Source organism: Fulvia fulva, chromosome 1 (genome assembly GCF_020509005.1).
Source record: "Fulvia fulva chromosome 1, complete sequence".
Classification (NCBI taxonomy): Eukaryota; Fungi; Ascomycota; class Dothideomycetes; order Mycosphaerellales; family Mycosphaerellaceae; genus Fulvia; species Fulvia fulva.
Genome location: NC_063012.1, coordinates 713,112 through 730,158, shown reverse-complemented (window position 1 = coordinate 730,158; position 17,047 = coordinate 713,112). Strand labels below are relative to the sequence as shown.

Here is a 17,047-nt window from a genome sequence, read left to right as displayed (position 1 = left end):
CTACCGACCCTGCTACGAAGGTCCCTCCTTGGGCACACCACATCCTCCACGTATTCGATGCTAAAGCCGCAGACGAGCTGCCTCCTCATCGCCCTCACGACCACAAGATTGAGCTAGAAGAAGGTGCAGAGACACCGTTCGGACCGTTATATTCCATGTCCCGAGAAGAGCTTATCGTCCTCAAGAGATACCTCGAAGAGAACCTAAAGAAGGGGTTCATTCGAGCGAGCCGTTCCAGCGCTGGCAGTCCCGTCATGTTCGTCAAGAAGCCCGGCGGTGGTCTACGCTTCTGCGTAGACTACCGAGGCTTGAACGCTGTTACAAAGAAGAACCGCTACCCAATACCGTTGATTCAGGAGACGCTCGAGCGCCTCTCTAAGGCCAAGTACTTCACCAAGCTCGATGTCATCGCTGCGTTCAACAAGTTACGAATGGCAGAAGGACACGAGTATCTCACAGCCTTCCGTACTCGCTACGGGCTGTTCGAGTCGCTCGTTATGCCCTTCGGCGTTTGTAACGGGCCTAGTACCTTCCAGAACTTCATTAACGACATCCTTCAGGAGTTCCTCGATCAGTTCTGCACTGCCTACATCGACGACATCCTAGTCTACAGCGAGACCAAGGAGGAGCACCGCGAGCACGTCTGTAAGGTCCTTCAGAAGCTCGCAGACGCCGGCTTGCAGCTCGACATCGACAAGTGCGAGTTTGAGAAGACCGAAGTCAAGTTCCTTGGTTTGATCATTACCGCAGACGGCATCAAGATGGACCAAGAGAAGATCGACGCTATCGTCGAATGGGATGCTCCTACGAACGTCAAAGAGGTCCAGGGTTTCCTAGGCTTTGCCAACTTCTACCGCCGCTTCATCCACGCATTTTCGGGCGTGGTACGCCCTTTGACGAAGCTCACGCGCAAGGGTGAGAAGTTCGCCTGGACCGACGAATGCCAGGAGGCTTTTGACTTGCTCAAAGCGAAGTTTGTTGAGAACCCGCTTCTACAGCACTTCCATTTCGAACTGGAGACCCGTGTAGAGACCGACGCATCCGACGGCGTGGTGGGCGGTGTCCTGCTACAACGCCGCTCGCCTGAATCCCCCTGGTTACCTGTCGCCTTCCTCTCCAAGAAGATGACCGCCACGGAGTGTAACTACGAGATCTACGACAAGGAGCTTCTCGCCATCGTCAAAGCTTTCGAAGAGTGGCGCCCCGAGCTCGAAGGCTCTGCTATGCCCGTCCAAGTAAGCTCCGACCATAAGAACCTCGTCTACTTTATGAAGAGCAAGCTGCTCAATCGTCGCCAGGCCCGCTGGAGCGAGTTCCTCTCCCGGTTCAACTTCGTGATCTCGTACACGCCCGGCAAGGCCAACTCGATGGCCGACGCCCTTACCCGCCGCCCTGGTGACTCTCCAGTTGATCGAAGAGGGGGCCGGCAAATCGCAGGGCAACAAGTCATCAAAGAGCACAACCTCTCTTCCGAGCTTCGAGAGTACCTATCGAACGGCCAGCCTACGCTCGCCGCTTCCTTTGCTACTCTCGTGCTCGCTCCTGCCTACCTTGACGAGAGTGACGATGAATCCGAGCCTGAAGAATACGCCTCGGACGCTGAGGACTTGAACGACGATGAAGAGGGCTCAGTAACGACCGACGGCTCATCCGAATCAGACTTTGAGGGGTTTGATAATGAGGAGCAGCCCGAAGGCATCATGGCACGAGTACGAACAGCGTACGATGCCGACATAGACGCCCAAGAGTTAGTTCAGGCCCTTGAATCTGGCGCGAGGACATTCCCGGGCTTCTCGCTGTCCGAGTGCGAGCTCCAGGGAGGTGTCGTCTACTTCCGTAAGAAGCTTTACGTACCGCAGCCCGAAGGCTCTAATATCCGAGCTGAGATTCTTCAAATCATCCACGACTCCGCCTCTGGGGGTCACCCAGGCGTAGCCAAGACCCACAAGCTCCTCGCTAGGTATTACTGGTGGCCGCATTCCTGGAAGGACGTCCGCCGCTACGTGCTGAACTGCGCTGCTTGCCGAAGAGCCAAAGCTAACCGCCACCGTCCCCACGGTCTCTTGCACCCTCTCCCGGCTCCTGATCGTCCGTGGAAGCACATCACTATGGACTTTATCACCGATCTTCCTCACGGCAAGACCTTCAGCGGCGTGAAAGCAAAGGCCCTTCTAGTGATCGTGGACCGTCACTCCAAGGACCGGTACATGATCCCGTGCTGGAGCATGACCGCAAAGGAGACTGCTCGCTTGTTCTACGAATTCGTCTGGCGCTTTCAAGGCCTCCCGGATAGCATCACCTCTGACAGAGGCACCCAGTTCATCTCGCACTTCTGGAAGCGTCTGTGTGCTATCCTAGGCATCAAGCATAACCTCTCGACCAGTTTTCAGCCACAGACCGACGGCCAGACCGAAATTACGAACGCTATCCTCGAGCAGGTCCTTCGTTGCTTCGTCGACTACCACCAGAAGGATTGGCCTCAGCATATCCCTGCGGTGGAGTTCGCTACTCGTAACTGGGACTCGGAGACTACTGGCTACTCTCCCTTCTATACTACGAGAGGTTACCACCCTCGTACAGGCATGGAACCAGAAGAACCTCTCCCGCCTACCGAAGACGCAAACGAGCAAGCAGCAGACGAGTTCGCTACTATGCTCTCACAGATCTATGAAGAAGTTCACGACGAGATGGTGTACGCACAAGCAATCTACGAGGATCAAGCCAATCGTCGTCGCCAGCCAGCTCCCGACTACCAAGTAGGCGATATGGTCTACCTCAACTCCAAGAACATCAAGACAGACCGCCCCTCCAAGAAGCTGAACTGGAAGAACCTAGGTCCTTTTGAGATCACCGAGCGTATCAGTTCACACGCCTACCGTCTAGCTCTTCCTGCGAACATAAAGATCCACGACGTCTTCCATCCCGTACGCCTTCGGCCGTCGGCTGAGGACCCATTTCCGAACCAAAACCAAGACATGCCAGGTCCTCCCGATGAAGTAGAAGTCGACGAGCCTGTTAACCTACCTTCTGACGACTATGCCGTCCGCAAGATCCGGGGAATCCGCGTAGAGCCCAACGACGTTGAAGGACTACCGCCGATCAAGTATGAAGTCGAATGGCAAGGTTGCCCTGAGTGGGATACCTCATGGGAACCTATCCAACATATCATCTTCAATCGTCAAGCAATCGAAGAATACCACGCCCGCGCAGACGGCCCAGAAGTCAACATCGGCAGGCTCTTCGAATCTGAGCTCTTCGACGGGGCTTACCAATGGTGTATCGACCATGACATCAGGCCTAGGCCTGGTACTGAAGCTGAACATCCTCGATATGTGGAACTACTACGGCTTCGTAGGAACTCAGCTTTGTTCGGGGGGGCTACTGTCATGGTCTCCCCACAGAGAGTACAGAAGGTGGGGACAGAAGAGCCTCAGAGTGCTCAGAAGTCGTCAAGAAGTGACAGTCCAGCTTGGTGTGTGAGCGCCAAGAATCACATACCCCGCAACATTCACTACGGGACCCAGCCCTCCAAATTCACCCCTCTACCAAACCTTGACAGATTCACTTCGGCTCGTGACTGTGTGACTCACGGCACTCCCGCGAGCACCCGCGACTGCGCTGGACCCTGGAAGAAGCACGTGGAAGACTCGGAACGTAGGGCAGGTTGGAATGAGGTTTTGAGCAAAGCTGCTGAGCGCGGCTTCGCACGGGTTAGCCCTGTTGATGCGGGGACACGCACTCGCGAGGGTCGCGTATAAATATCTGGCCTTCCCCAGGCCTCTCTTGCTTCCTTCGTCTTTTGTTTTGTGTAGCAATCATACCATACCCTTTTGCATCTGCACTTCGCACCTGCATTCTCGCTTTCACCCTTGCATCTCACAGGCCAGGCTCTCGCCCTGACACTCAGCTAAGATAAATATAGCTAGAGAGAAGGCTACGCTAACCTACTCACCTATAGAGAGCTACGAGCATTTAGTACCTACGGCTCCTATAGATAAGAGGTGTAACAAACAGGATTACCAGAGCTATAATAGTACCTAGATGTAGCTAATAACAATAACAAGGCTAGACTTAGCATTCCCCCTTAGAAGAATTAGGTTATATATTGCTAATCCCTCGTAGTAGTATATAAAGGCTTTAAAGAAGCTCTCCCGATACCTACGGTCGTACCTAGACCTAGGTCCTATATATAGAAAGGGAGGGGGCAATCTCTAGGGATACTCGGACTCTAACTACGCTATAGACAAAGTGGATAGAGTCTCAACTCTAGGATACGTATAGTTTCTTTATAGATCACCTATGTCCTAGATAAGTAGGAAGTAGAAGTCTATTATAACATTAATAATAGAAGCTAAGTTTATAGCTATAAACGTAGCCGCAAAGTAGTTACAATTTCTTGCTACTGTCCTTAGGGAAATAGGGTGCCTAGAACTAGTAGGAAAGAGCTCTTTCTAGCCGAGTATAAGGGTAAGTAAGGGCACTGTTGACGAGCTAAGGCTAGTTAAGCTTATAGGTAATAACTAAGCCGCTTTAACACTTATTAAAGATGCCTATATATATAAAAGGTCAAAGCATATTGATGTTATATATAACTATATTAGACATCTCTAGTAGTAGAAGAAGATTATAGTAGACTACTACTATATAAAGGACATAGCTATTAATAGGTTAATAAAGCCCCTTGATAGCCAGTAGTTCTAAAACTTTATAAGGTAGCTCTAGCTTACGTAAAGGGATTATAGGAGACTATATAGCCTAAGTAGGAGTATTGAGAATATATAGGCCGTAGGTCAAGTATATAGGTATAGGTATGTTATATAACTAGATTACGTAACTAGGGTTTACTAGCCTATAGGCTAGTAAACATCTAGACACCTAGTATCTACCTATACTAACACTAGCGATACTATATATAGATATACGCTATCCTATTAGGTCCTTCTTCGTCTTTCGTATAACCTACCGTCTTCTACTACTACGTAACTCGTACCTATTTAACAATTCCCCTTAAGATGCTATATCTTAATAGTTATATAGCTATATCTATAGAAGTAGTATAGTTCTTAGTAAAAGTAGCCCGCTTAGTAGTATAGTCCGCCCGGTAGTAAAGTATATTATATATATTACTATACTCGAGCCAGATCTTAGAGGTTTCCCGCTATTAAAGGCTAGTATACGAGCAATAGCCGATTTATTACTATAAGAGAAAGGTCTTAAGCCCGCTAGTCTCAATTGGATAGACAGGTTTATTAGGCGGTATCGTAAGCTAAAGGTTCGTATAATACGTAGATACGATCGTTAGCGAGCCCTAATAGAAGATCTAGACGTTATTAAGAGGTAGTTCTTACTTATACGTAATATAAAGGAGAAATATAGTATCCTTAACTAGGACACCTATAACTTCGACGAGATAGGGTTTATAATAGGTGTCATTACGTCTTAGACCGTGGTTACGGGTTCAGAAAGGCGTAGTAGAAAGAAGAAGGTCGTTTAATAGGGTAATAGAGAGGGAGTAGAGAGATAGCGTATTAGATAGCTCTTATATAAAGCGAGATTAGTAAGCTACGTAAGTCTAACGAGGCCCTTATATAGCGGAAAGTACGAAAGCGTAAGTACATTTAGTCTAGAGGCTCTCTAACCTTCGATAAGGCGTCGTAATTGATACCTCTAGAGGATACTAGGAGGTAGGAAGTGAGTAGAGAGTCGCTAGATAGTATTCGGCTAGTACTAAGGCTATAACGCTATAAGCGATATAGCGAGTCGGGGCATAACGTACGTACCTATTAAGTAGATTCGCTAGATAGCGAAGAATCTAAAGAGGAATTGTCCTCCTAGTAACGATTCTATAGGATGTCGTCGTGTTAAGATACCGTCGCAATCAAAGTGGAAGTGGTACAGTTCTTGGCAAAAGTGCCCCGCTCGGTGGTGTGGCCCGCTCGGTGGTGAAGCACGTTAAGCGCTTCGTTATTGCCTAATATACTGTTTTGTTTGAAACGTCGCGGTTGAACGCGACGATCGAGGAAGCCGAGTGCACTAGGTGTTTATGCTAGCGTTCTAAGACAGATTCCACTCCTGCTTCTTGACTTCTCACAGCAACACCACACTCTATTTGAACACACACCACCTCACAAAGCACCCGACACCCACTCTAGCCATGGCGCATCGCAAGCGCAAGCATTCTGAGATATCACAAATCACCACACAAGATCCCAAGACCATCACTTCACCACCAACACGGTCATTTCGACTACTCGATCTCGCCGCTGAGCTGCGCAACAACATCTACGAGAAGGTCTTCCAAGGAGAGGTCATCAAGCTCCGCAGAAGTCCTAGACTTGAAAGATCATCGCGACTGCTTGCCAAGCAAGTCAGGTCTGCCACGACATGGCAGCAGTACTTGACGTTGCCCAAAAAGCTATCGTCGCTAGCACTGGTCAACAAGCAAGTGCACCAGGAGGTCACACACCTCGCGCTCACGATGCTGGACATCCACACCAAAGTGCAGAATTTCGACTTCGCCCACATCGTCACCTTCCTCAACAAGCTCGACCAGCATGAGCTTGATGTGTTGGCCTCAAATACTAGCACCCAGCTGATGCAGATCCACATCGTATACGGAATTCCTGAGCGCAATCGCCTCACGCGTTGGATCAACCGGAAGAAGGCTACCACTAAGAAAGGCAGCAACATCGACTTCAACTACCATCCAGCGGTACCAGCTCATGAGTATTACTGGGAAGAACAGCAGCGTAAAGCACGTCGAATGGACATGATTGCCCTGGCGAAAGAGGTGCTCAAGGAGAAGCCAGACGATCAGCACTACCAACAGGAGGGCAGGAGGATCCTGCAAGCACTGGAGCAAGGTTGAGCTTATCCAAAGAGCTTTCCAGAATATGCCGAGTCGGGTGACTGTCTCTGAACAGGGACGGCACCCACACTCAGCATCCACGCTCACAATCACCACAGTCACTACTGGTAAAAGTCTGTCTGTGATGTCCTTTACTCGTCCGAACGACACAAATGAACCTGACATCAGCAAGCAGGGGACTCGAAATTTGTGGCACCCACTCCACCGACAGTCGATACTCGTCCACCCGTCGCCGTGCTCTGCACTCGGAGGGTATCTAGCACGAACCTCAGCAAGCTTCTCTCTTCTCCGAGTCCACGCCGCTCGTGAACTCAGTCCATCGTAAAGTCTCGTTGTGGAACGGGTATGGCAGACAGTACCGATCGCACTCGTCTACACGGGACGTGAGAATGTCACCAACCTGCAAATATCAGGAGCGATGGCTAGAATCAGTACAATCTGAGCGTAGACTGGCCGGATATGAGAAACGTCAATGAATGGGACATAGATTCAACAGTTCTTCTTTCCGTTACCTATGAGCATCGTACTGTGTCATCTAATTCTCAATTCAATCCGTCTTCTCCAACAAATGAGAGTGGGGATATCATTCTTCAGCCTCGTAGTAGCTTACTTGCCAAGAACCATGTCCATCCAACGCCTTGCCATAACCATCACAACACAGCACAATCACCTCCTCACAGAGTCCAGCTCTTCGATGAACTTGTATATCCCCTCGAATCCCTGGTACTCGAGCGGGCTGTGCTTATCACTGCCGTAGATACTGCCCGAGCCAACGGATTGGTATCCTGACGGACTTGACAGCCAGGGGTTCTGCATCTGTTCCCCATCAAGCATGTCCTCGAAACCAGTGTCGGACTGGGTGGAGTAGGCTGGCGATTGCGTGCACGAGAGCATGTCGTCGAGACTTATGACGTGTCGTTGTGTAGCCATCAAGGGCTTGGCTTTCTCGAAGAGGTCGGCTTCGTAACACGATTCTTCCATGATAGACCCGCCGTTGCTCGGAGCAAAGGGGAAGAGGAGAGCGACCTCAGTGCCGGCAAAGGCATCGAAGTCCTCGTCCTGGACTACTGTTCCTCGCTGGACGTTCAGCTCCTCGCACAACTGCTCGACCGACTCTGCATCGCAGCCCGAGAAGTGTATCCGTAGATTAGAGCCTTCGTATGTGATGGGTAGATCGCCAAGCACCGACAAGCGCTTCAGATCGTTAAGCACTGCTGCGAGATCCTTAAGCGCACGCGAGAAGTCGACAGACAGAACGTCAAGAAGCCCATCCGTGTTCAGGTGGTTAGCCTGAACATTCTCGCTGGAAAAGCCAGCCACGGAGCTGAGCGAGGTCAATGCCGTAATGGTCGGGTTGACAGATAAGTCAATCCACGAGCCAGGTGTAGCCCTTGGTAGATCACGCATCTTGCGACCCGTCTCTTCCTGCAGTGCTGAGACTGCCTTGAACCTCTTCTCGCCGTGTTGTGTCACTCCATCGAATTGCGCCTTCTGACCGGAGATGAAGAACGCCCTGACTGCCTGCGACACATTCTGCACGACTTGAGCTTGAGCTGCCGGCGAGTGGGACAAGTATCTTGCTCCTCCAGCTCCGCCTGAAGAGTATCCTCCTGCTGTCCTGCCGAGTGCACCGCCGGTCAAGTTTGGTCGGAGGGTCGAAGCGAAGGGTGCTCGTCTGGACGATGATCGAACGAAACTGCCGATGTTGCTCTTCGGGAAGGAGGCGCGGTCGTACTTGACGCCGGACTTGCCGGCGGCGGAGGTAGTGAAGTTGCGGAAAGTGCTATCGATCGACTTGCGGGTGGTCGAGTACCATCGGGATTGGCTTTGGCGGATGCGGGCAAGTGGGTGGAGGGGTTGCTTGGGGGTGTTGCGTACAAGGACAGGCTCGAGCGCTGCCTTTGATGTCTGAGTAGCCTGTGTGATGTGGGCGTCAACAGTCTTGAGGCCCTTCTTCAAGGCCGCACTATTGCAACCGAGTCAGATGTGATGTCTATAGCAGCGGAGGGTGGTGATGCTGACCTCAAGGCCTTGACATTTGCCAGCCGGGCCAAATGGCTGTACAAATGCATCATGCCCTGTATGGGCGGCATGATGCTGTGAGCTTAGTTCACCCTAAGCACGATACTGCAATGGTGGTCCTTGTCGTCGAGGTTGATGTTGTGTTCAAGAGATGACGGCGGGATGCGGAGTCGTGCCTGCCTCAGCCACAGTCGCCACGATAGACCCTGGCCGGATCTAGCCGAGACCTGCCGATCGCTTGGCATCAAAGTCTCGGTCTCTATCACAAACATCAACCACAAACAACCCAATCACAAGCCATCGAGCTCAGCTCACAAGCCATCGTCCAGGATGACTTCGCTGAAGCGCTCATATGCGTCTACCTCGTCGACGACAACGCTGAGCAGCAAGACGTATCTGCGAACACTGAAATCGGGCAAAGTACAGAAAGTTGTACGCGAGCTATACCTCCGACAGGACATCCCGTGCTCAAGCCAGCTCTGCTCAGCATGTATCGACATCGCCCCGACCGGCTTTCACGGAAAGACGGAGCCTTTCGTTCTCTCGCTTACCCCAGCTGGCACGAAGGACTTTCCGCAAGGCCACTATTTGATTCCTGATACAAATGCCTTTCTTACGGCAATGGATCTCTTCGAGGCGGACGACACAGTCAGAGATGTCATTGTCTTGCAGACTGTTCTGGAAGAGGTTAAGAACAGGTCTTTGCCACTTTATCACCGCCTCATCGCGTTGACCAAGAACGACGGCAAGAGATTCTATGTCTTCTTCAACGACTTCCGGCTTGAGACGTATGTCACGAGAGAGGCTGGCGAGTCCATCAATGACCGAAACGATCGTGCTGTCCGCAAGGCATGTGCCTGGTACGCAAAGCATCTCGAGCTAGCCGTGAAGGCAAGAAAGAGTGCACGATGCCCAGCTATCGTCATGCTCACCGATGACAAGGAGAATACCCGAAAGTCAAAAGCAGAAGGCATTGTTGCTGCAAACCTGCATGACTACGTCTCTTCCTTGCCAGACGCAGATCGACTGCTCGACATGGTGGCGTCAAGTCGTGACCAGCGGGCGAGTCGAGATGCAAGAGCAGAATTGCTGTACCCGGACTACATGTCTATGTCAGCAATGCTTACTGGCATCAAAGCCGGCAACTTGCATCAAGGCATCTTCAATGTTTCGCCATATAACTATCTGGAGGGCACAGTACATGTTCCAGCTTTCGACAAGTCACTGATTATACAGGGCCGCGAGAACAGCAATCGAGCCGTTTCTGGCGATATCGTTGTGCTGGAGGTATTACCGAAGGATCAATGGAAAGCCCCCTCTACAAAGGTCATCGAGGAAGAAGATGTCGGCAAGAATGAGAACGCTGACAATGATGAAGAGTCTGCGGAAGGCATCGTCACCGAGAAGGAGCGCAAAGCTTTGCGGGAAGAAGTCAAGCGTGCACACGGCAAGGTCGCAGAAGGCAAACCTCAGCCGACTGCTCGTGTGGTTGGTGCTGTGAAGCGCAACTGGCGGCAGTATGTGGGTCACATCGATAAAGACTCTGTCAGATCGGGTGCCAAGCAGAGTCGAGCACAGCAGACCGTCTTCCTAATCCCGATGGACAAACGCATACCAAAGATCAGAGTGCGCACTCGACAAGCCGGCGACTTGCTTGGAAAGCGTGTGCTAGTGACAATCGATTCATGGGACCGCGAGTCAAGGTATCCTGTTGGGCACTTCATTCGCAGTCTCGGTGACCTCGAGACGAAGGGCGCAGAGACGGAAGCTCTGCTGCTGGAGTGGGACGTACAGTACAGACCGTTTCCCAAGTCCGTTCTTGACTGTCTGCCGTCCGAAGGTCACGACTGGAAAGTGCCCGCAGACACATCAGATCCAGGATGGCGAGGTAGACGGGATCTCAGGGATCAGCTCATCTGCTCCATTGACCCGCCTGGCTGTGTCGATATCGATGACGCCCTTCACGCGAAGCAGCTACCTAATGGTAACTTTGAGGTGGGTGTCCACATTGCCGATGTATCGCACTTCGTCAAGCCGAACAATGCTATGGACAAAGAAGCATCACTACGTGGCACGACAGTCTACCTTGTGGACAAGCGCATAGACATGCTGCCGATGTTGCTAGGAACAGACCTCTGCTCACTCAAGCCATACGTCGAGAGGTATGCTTTCAGTGTGCTGTGGGAACTTGATCAGAATGCCGACATTGTCAACGCTTCCTTCACAAAGAGCGTCATCAAGAGTCGCGAAGCATTCAGCTATGAACAAGCACAACTTCGCATTGACGACAAGTCACAACATGACGATTTGACCAAAGGCATGCGGCATCTCATGATGCTGTCGAAGAAGCTCCGTGCGAAGCGTATGGCTGCCGGCGCTCTCAACCTTGCCAGTCCAGAAGTCCGAGTCGAGACCGAAAGCGAGACATCCGACCCGGTCGACGTAAAGACCAAACAACTACTCGAAACAAACCAGCTCGTCGAAGAGTTCATGTTACTCGCCAACATCTCAGTCGCCGGCAAGAACTACGCCGCATTCCCTCAAACAGCACTCCTCCGACGCCACGCCGCGCCACCAAAGAACAACTTCGAAGAACTCAGCAACCAGCTCAAAGTCAAGAAGAACCTCGAGCTCCGCACAGACTCTTCGAAAGCCCTCGCAGACAGTCTCGATACCTGCACGGACGCAGAAGATCCTTTCTTCAACACCCTCGTCCGCATCCTCGCCACGCGATGTATGATGAGCGCCGAGTACTTCTGCAGCGGTACGCAAGCGTACCCCGATTTCCGTCATTACGGTCTCGCGTCAGAGATCTACACGCATTTCACCAGTCCCATCAGACGATATGCAGACCTTGAAGCACACAGACAGCTCGCGGCAGCAATCGAATACGAACCCCTCGACCCCAGTCTCCAATCACGAAGCAAGCTCGAGGGAGTATGTAAGAACATCAACGTTCGGCACCGCAACGCACAAATGGCCGGTCGCGCTAGCGTAGAGTACTACGTCGGCCAGGCGCTGAAGGGAAGGGTCATGGAGGAGGACGGCTTTATCATGAGGATTTTCAGCAATGGCTTCGTGGTGTTTGTGCCACGATTTGGGATTGAGGGTCTCATTAGGCTGAAAGACTTGGCAAGCGAGGGCGAGAAAGAGCCAGAGGGTTTCTTTGATGGTGAGGATTACTCGCTGGATATCACAACTGAGAAGGGGAACAGGAAGGTCGAGCTGTTCGAGAAGGTCAAGGTCCGCATCAGTGACGAGGCGGAGGAGAGTACAGGGAAGAGGAAGATCAAGCTCAACTTGGTGTGAGAGCATCGCTGTGTGAATCGACACTTCAAAACAGACGTCAGAATGCAACGGGCAAGATGCGTGTAAGGCTGTGTTGAAGATGCACCATGACCAGCTTCCTAGTCAACAAACTCGGCCGCTATCGTACAGAACGTCGTCAATCATAACCCCCGGTGGAGCAATTGCACAATGGTTGCTAGCACATGATCGTCCCAAATACGTGAAAATATCATCGGCTCTTGATACATGCCATAAGATTCGTGTTGTTGCGCGATCATCTCTTTCGCTAGGCATCTAGCACTGACCTTCGAGTTGCCCTGAAACAGTTCCCGGTACGCATGGTCGATTGTCCCGTCACCAGAAGTCTGCGTCTCTGGGAATGCCCATCTCGAGGTCAACAGCAGTGAGATCCAGCGTCATCGGGATCGTGATGTCTGGTGTAAGTCTCGGCGGCTGGTAGAGCACAGTGAAACGGTCCATGAAGGCGTCATGAGCGCAAGCTCCGCCGATGCCAAAGATGACAGACGAGCTTCGTGACGGGACGCTCAGGACTTGCGACGAAGTCATGCTCTGGCCGGTGGAGTCTGAAGGATTAACAAGCATGGAGTTTGGAGACATCATACCAGAGTCCATCGGCGTATGGTATGCCGTGTATGCGTCTTGCTCGATGTTGTTGCCACGGCAGGTGCAGCGACGCTGTCTGGCCAGCGCACGTATGATGGTCCTGCAAGAAACAGGTCCAAGGTCCCCAGCCTCGATCATGTGTTCATCTCCCTCTTGCCCATTGATGTGGTCGTCGCCGAGCTCGGATGCGGCGTAGTGAGATCCTTCGTGGCCACTGCAGATGGAGTCGATAGCGGACTGGACTCCCTGGTTGTGGCCGTCGCCATCATCGTCGGTGGAGGAGCAGAGGCAGCCACAGTTACAGTGACAGCCTGTGTTGCCAAGATTAAGCTGAGGTGGTCTGGTTGGGTCGCTATCGGTAGCTGTCTGGTTCATAGTCTGATCATGATGCTCCTGGTCATCGTGGCTGTCGTTGTTGTCGTATAAGTTGTACATGTCGGTCGGGTCGTTACGCTGGTGAGCCATTCGAGGTACCTGTGGCGTGTCAGACATATGACATTGAAGTGTGGTAGCTGTGAGACATACCGTAAATGATAATGGTACTCAAGCTGTAGAAGCAATACACCTCCCAGGCGCCGCGCTGAAATCCAGGACTAAACAGGTGAGTAGGTGCTCTGGCACTTGCGAAAGATATGTCGATAATGGAATGTTTGGAGTGGTAAAGAAGCGGGAGAACAGAAACATCTGCTGCCGGCAAAGAAGCGCCTACTTATCGTCGCGCGTTGCACGTTGAGACGTGTCAAGCCCAGACAGCTCTAGGACTGTTTGCATCATACGGCAGGGATGAGCTCGGAAAACACATGTGGACACCGACCGGTAACAGAGAGGCTGAGCGTCTGCAATTGCGTTTCCGTGTTCCGTAAGATGTCAGCAAAGAGCATAGCAAGTCGTGAGCACACGACTTGATTGACTGGTGTGTGAAGCGTTCGCGCTGCTGCGGACATGCTGCACAGTTGGCGGGGTACAGATCGTAGCGCCTACTTGCGGAGCTCTAAGTTATTCTGTGCGCCAGACCTGGAGGCTAGTGGTGGAGAGGAGATGGGCCATTGGTCGCCTTATGCTGCAGTAGCTGGCAATCCGAGGTGACAGAAGTCAGAAAGGTGGATGGCAAGACCGGGCGGCGCTGCCACAGCATCGTCCTGCAGTGGCCGGGCGTACTGTCAGTCGGAAAAGGATGCCATCTCGCCGTAGTGCGTCGGCAGAGGAGCCCGGGAGCCATCAGATTCGCCGCGTGCTTGCTGGTTGGTTGTCATCATCTTCTGCACGTCAGCACAGCCTGTCGCCTGTCAATGGGCCGCAATGGCTGCAGGTTGTGGTCACGCTCACATCTTACTGCTGCCGATATCGCAACGAGATCACACACGTCCATACCAGAGAGATCGGCTTAGCTGGCCCCAGACCGTGGCTATGCGCATGATGTTGTGAAAGGTGGAGGCGACGAGGTGAGGTTTGCCTTGCGAACTGCGAGCCTGAGGCAGCAACACATCTTGACATCACAAACGAGTCTCCGCAGATCGCCGAACGCCGCTCGACCTCGATTGATTCTTTAGAACGAAATTTCTCTTCAGTGGCCACCTTACGGAGGTGGATTATCCTTATTAGCCACCCCATCTTCGATAGCCACTTCCGCCTCCTTCCGAAGTAGTTTGTTTGTTTGTTCCATTTCCGTGCTATATGAAAGTCAGAACACGGCACTACTAGGTAGTGTCTATCTAGTATGTCTCGTTAGGGTGTCCCCTTTCCGAGGTTTAGACGTAAACGAAACTTCGAGGTTTTGTGTACTTTAAGCCCTATAGGCTAGTTTTCCTCCTCTTCCTCTTCTCCCGCCTCGTCCGCTCTATCCTCCCCTTCTTCTTCTCCTCTCCCTCCCTCGAGGTACGCCTTCCGGGTCGCTATCCCTATATCCCTAAGAAAGGGAAGGGAAAAGGTTGTCCCTACTTCCGTATATATATATATATATTGTTTATTATACTGTTATAGAGCCTATGAGCCTATATAGCTATACTACCTACTTCTAGTTATAAAGGGGAAACTTGTATTATAGAGTTAAAACCCCTCTCCTCTCCTATTCGTTCTTAACCTTGCCTTCTTTCGTGTTTTCCTTATTAAGAGTATACTAGTGTTATAGGCCTACTCTAATAACTACCCTATCTATATACCCTTAACCTCCCGCCTCTTCTCTATCTACTCCTCCGTCTTACTAGCTAGCGCGAACTATTTAAGAAAGCCCTACTATAGTATCTACTATACTATCCGTCTAACGTCTCGCTTATCCGTTACGATTAACTAGTAGTCGCGTCTTACTACCTTAGCTCTCTACTAGCCTCGTCCTTCTACCTATTACGGGTACCGTAGTATTATATATTCCGGATTCTATAATAGGTAGTTATACTAGTATACTAGGCTATACACGTCCGGGACTTTCCTTCTATATAGGTAGGCTCTTAACCTAATATATTCGGACCTAATCTATATTACGATACTTACTTTAGCCCTTATTAGGTTACGGTAGAGTAGGTAGTTATGTCTCTAGAAGGGGCGTAAGGCTAGGGGTCCTCGATTTAGTAGGGGATTTTCTTTCTATTCCTATTCCTAAAGGTAGCCCGCTACCTACTCTACGAGGCTTTACGTCTTTACCTTATTACCCTTTTTCCTCCGTATCTTTTGCTCCTCCTCCTTCCTCTCTAGCTACTCCTAGGTTCGCTTAACGACTTTAAACGTATATAGGTCGTCTTACTTTTAGCTTTAACGTACCCTAAGGCTAGGTAGTCGGTCGTACCTTCTAGCGATCTTCTCTATAGAGTCCTAAATAGCTTATTATACTAGATAATCCGCCGTCTTCCTAGCGTGTTAGATCCTTATTCCCTTAATATAATGTTTGATTAGGGGGGACCCTATCTCTACCTCCGCTACTCTCGTTAGCGTTGTCTTATAGGCTCCTAGTATCCGTCTAAGGTTTGCGGCCTACGTTCGGTTTAGGGGTCCCTCTATCCGCTTCGGGATCGGTTTACCTACTCCTCCTATCCCCTATATCTAGGCCCTATAGAGTATTACTAGTTTTACAATCGTCTTATATATAATCCTTACTTTATTAAACGTAGCTCCCTATATTAACGTTATAAGTCTAGTTATTATAGCCTCGTTAAACTAGGCTCTATTCTAGGCTTTCCTAATCTAGAGGTTCTAGCTAAGCTTAGGGTCTAGCTAGATTCCTAGGACTCGTAATTCGGGGGAGGGCTTTGTTACGTAACCCTAGATAGTTACCGTTACTTATATATTATAGTAGAATCTTACCTTACTAAAGTAGATAAGCTAGTACTTTTCCGGGGCGAAACGGGCGCCGTATTAACGTACCTATTCCTCGTATACCTCGTGTCTTTCTATAAGTAGCCGGTAGTTTTCTTCGGTCGTCGGTTATATATCTAGATAGGTCCTTAACTCGTTATTAGGGCGAGAGCCTAGCCTATAAGATATAAGGGTAAAAGCGAGAATATAGGTACGAAGTATAGATATAAAAGGGTATAGTATAATTGCTATACAAAACGAAAGACGAAGAAAGTAAGAGAGGCCTAGGGAAGGCTAGATATTTATACGCGACCCTCGCGAGTACGTGTCCCCGTATTAATAGGGCTAACCCGTACGAAGCCGCGCTTAGTAGCTTTGCTCAAAACCTTATTCTAACCTGCCCTACGTTCCGAGTCTTCTACGTGCTTCTTCTAGGGTCTAGCGTAGTCGCGGGTACTCGCGAGAGTACCGTAAGTTATATAGTTACGAGCCGAAGTGAATCTGTTAAGGTTTAGTAGAGGGGTGAATTTAGAGGGCTAGGTCCCGTAGTAGATGTTACGGGGTATATAATTCTTAGCGCTTATATACTAAGCTAGACTATTACTTCTTAACGACTTCTAAGCACTCTAAGGCTCTTATATCCCTACCTTCTATATACTCTATAGGGACACTATAATAGTAGCCCCCCTAAATAAAGCTAAGTTCCTACGAAGCCGTAGTAGTTCTATATATCGAGGATGTTTAGCTTTAGTACTAGGCCTAGGCCTAATGTTATAGTCGATATACTATTAGTAAGCCCCGTCAAAGAGCTTAGATTCGAAGAGCCTACCGATATTAACTTCTAGGCCGTCTACGCGGGCGTAGTATTCTTCGATTGCTTAACGATTAAAGATGATATATTAGATAGGTTCCTATAAGATATCCTACTTAGGGTAACCTTGCTATTCGACTTTATACTTA

The 17,047-nt window shown here is 50.4% G+C and overlaps 4 protein-coding genes across 4 annotated transcripts; 2 read left to right on the top strand and 2 right to left on the bottom strand.

Moving 5' to 3' along the window:
* Nucleotides 1–6,478: 6,478 nt before the first annotated feature.
* Nucleotides 6,479–6,868, top strand: CLAFUR5_00198 (uncharacterized protein; the record flags this gene model as incomplete). Its single annotated transcript, XM_047899346.1, has 1 exon — nucleotides 6,479–6,868. One exon carries the CDS (start codon nucleotides 6,479–6,481, stop codon nucleotides 6,866–6,868), a length of 390 nt encoding a protein of 129 aa, XP_047756329.1.
* A 666-nt stretch (nucleotides 6,869–7,534) lies between these two features.
* On the bottom strand, nucleotides 7,535–8,961 carry CLAFUR5_00197 (uncharacterized protein; the record flags this gene model as incomplete). Its single annotated transcript, XM_047899345.1, has 2 exons — nucleotides 7,535–8,834; nucleotides 8,891–8,961. The coding sequence occupies 2 exons, from the start codon at nucleotides 8,959–8,961 to the stop codon at nucleotides 7,535–7,537; spliced, it is 1,371 nt and encodes a 456-aa protein (XP_047755620.1).
* Nucleotides 8,962–9,220: 259 nt separating this feature from the next.
* On the top strand, nucleotides 9,221–12,199 carry CLAFUR5_00196 (Exosome complex exonuclease dis3; the record flags this gene model as incomplete). The annotated part of the gene is made up of 1 exon (XM_047899344.1): nucleotides 9,221–12,199. One exon carries the CDS (start codon nucleotides 9,221–9,223, stop codon nucleotides 12,197–12,199), a length of 2,979 nt encoding a protein of 992 aa, XP_047755619.1.
* Nucleotides 12,200–12,532: 333 nt separating this feature from the next.
* On the bottom strand, nucleotides 12,533–13,267 carry CLAFUR5_20117 (uncharacterized protein; the record flags this gene model as incomplete). Its single annotated transcript, XM_059462954.1, has 1 exon — nucleotides 12,533–13,267. The coding sequence occupies one exon, from the start codon at nucleotides 13,265–13,267 to the stop codon at nucleotides 12,533–12,535; it is 735 nt and encodes a 244-aa protein (XP_059318847.1).
* Between the last annotated feature and the right edge of the window lie 3,780 nt (nucleotides 13,268–17,047).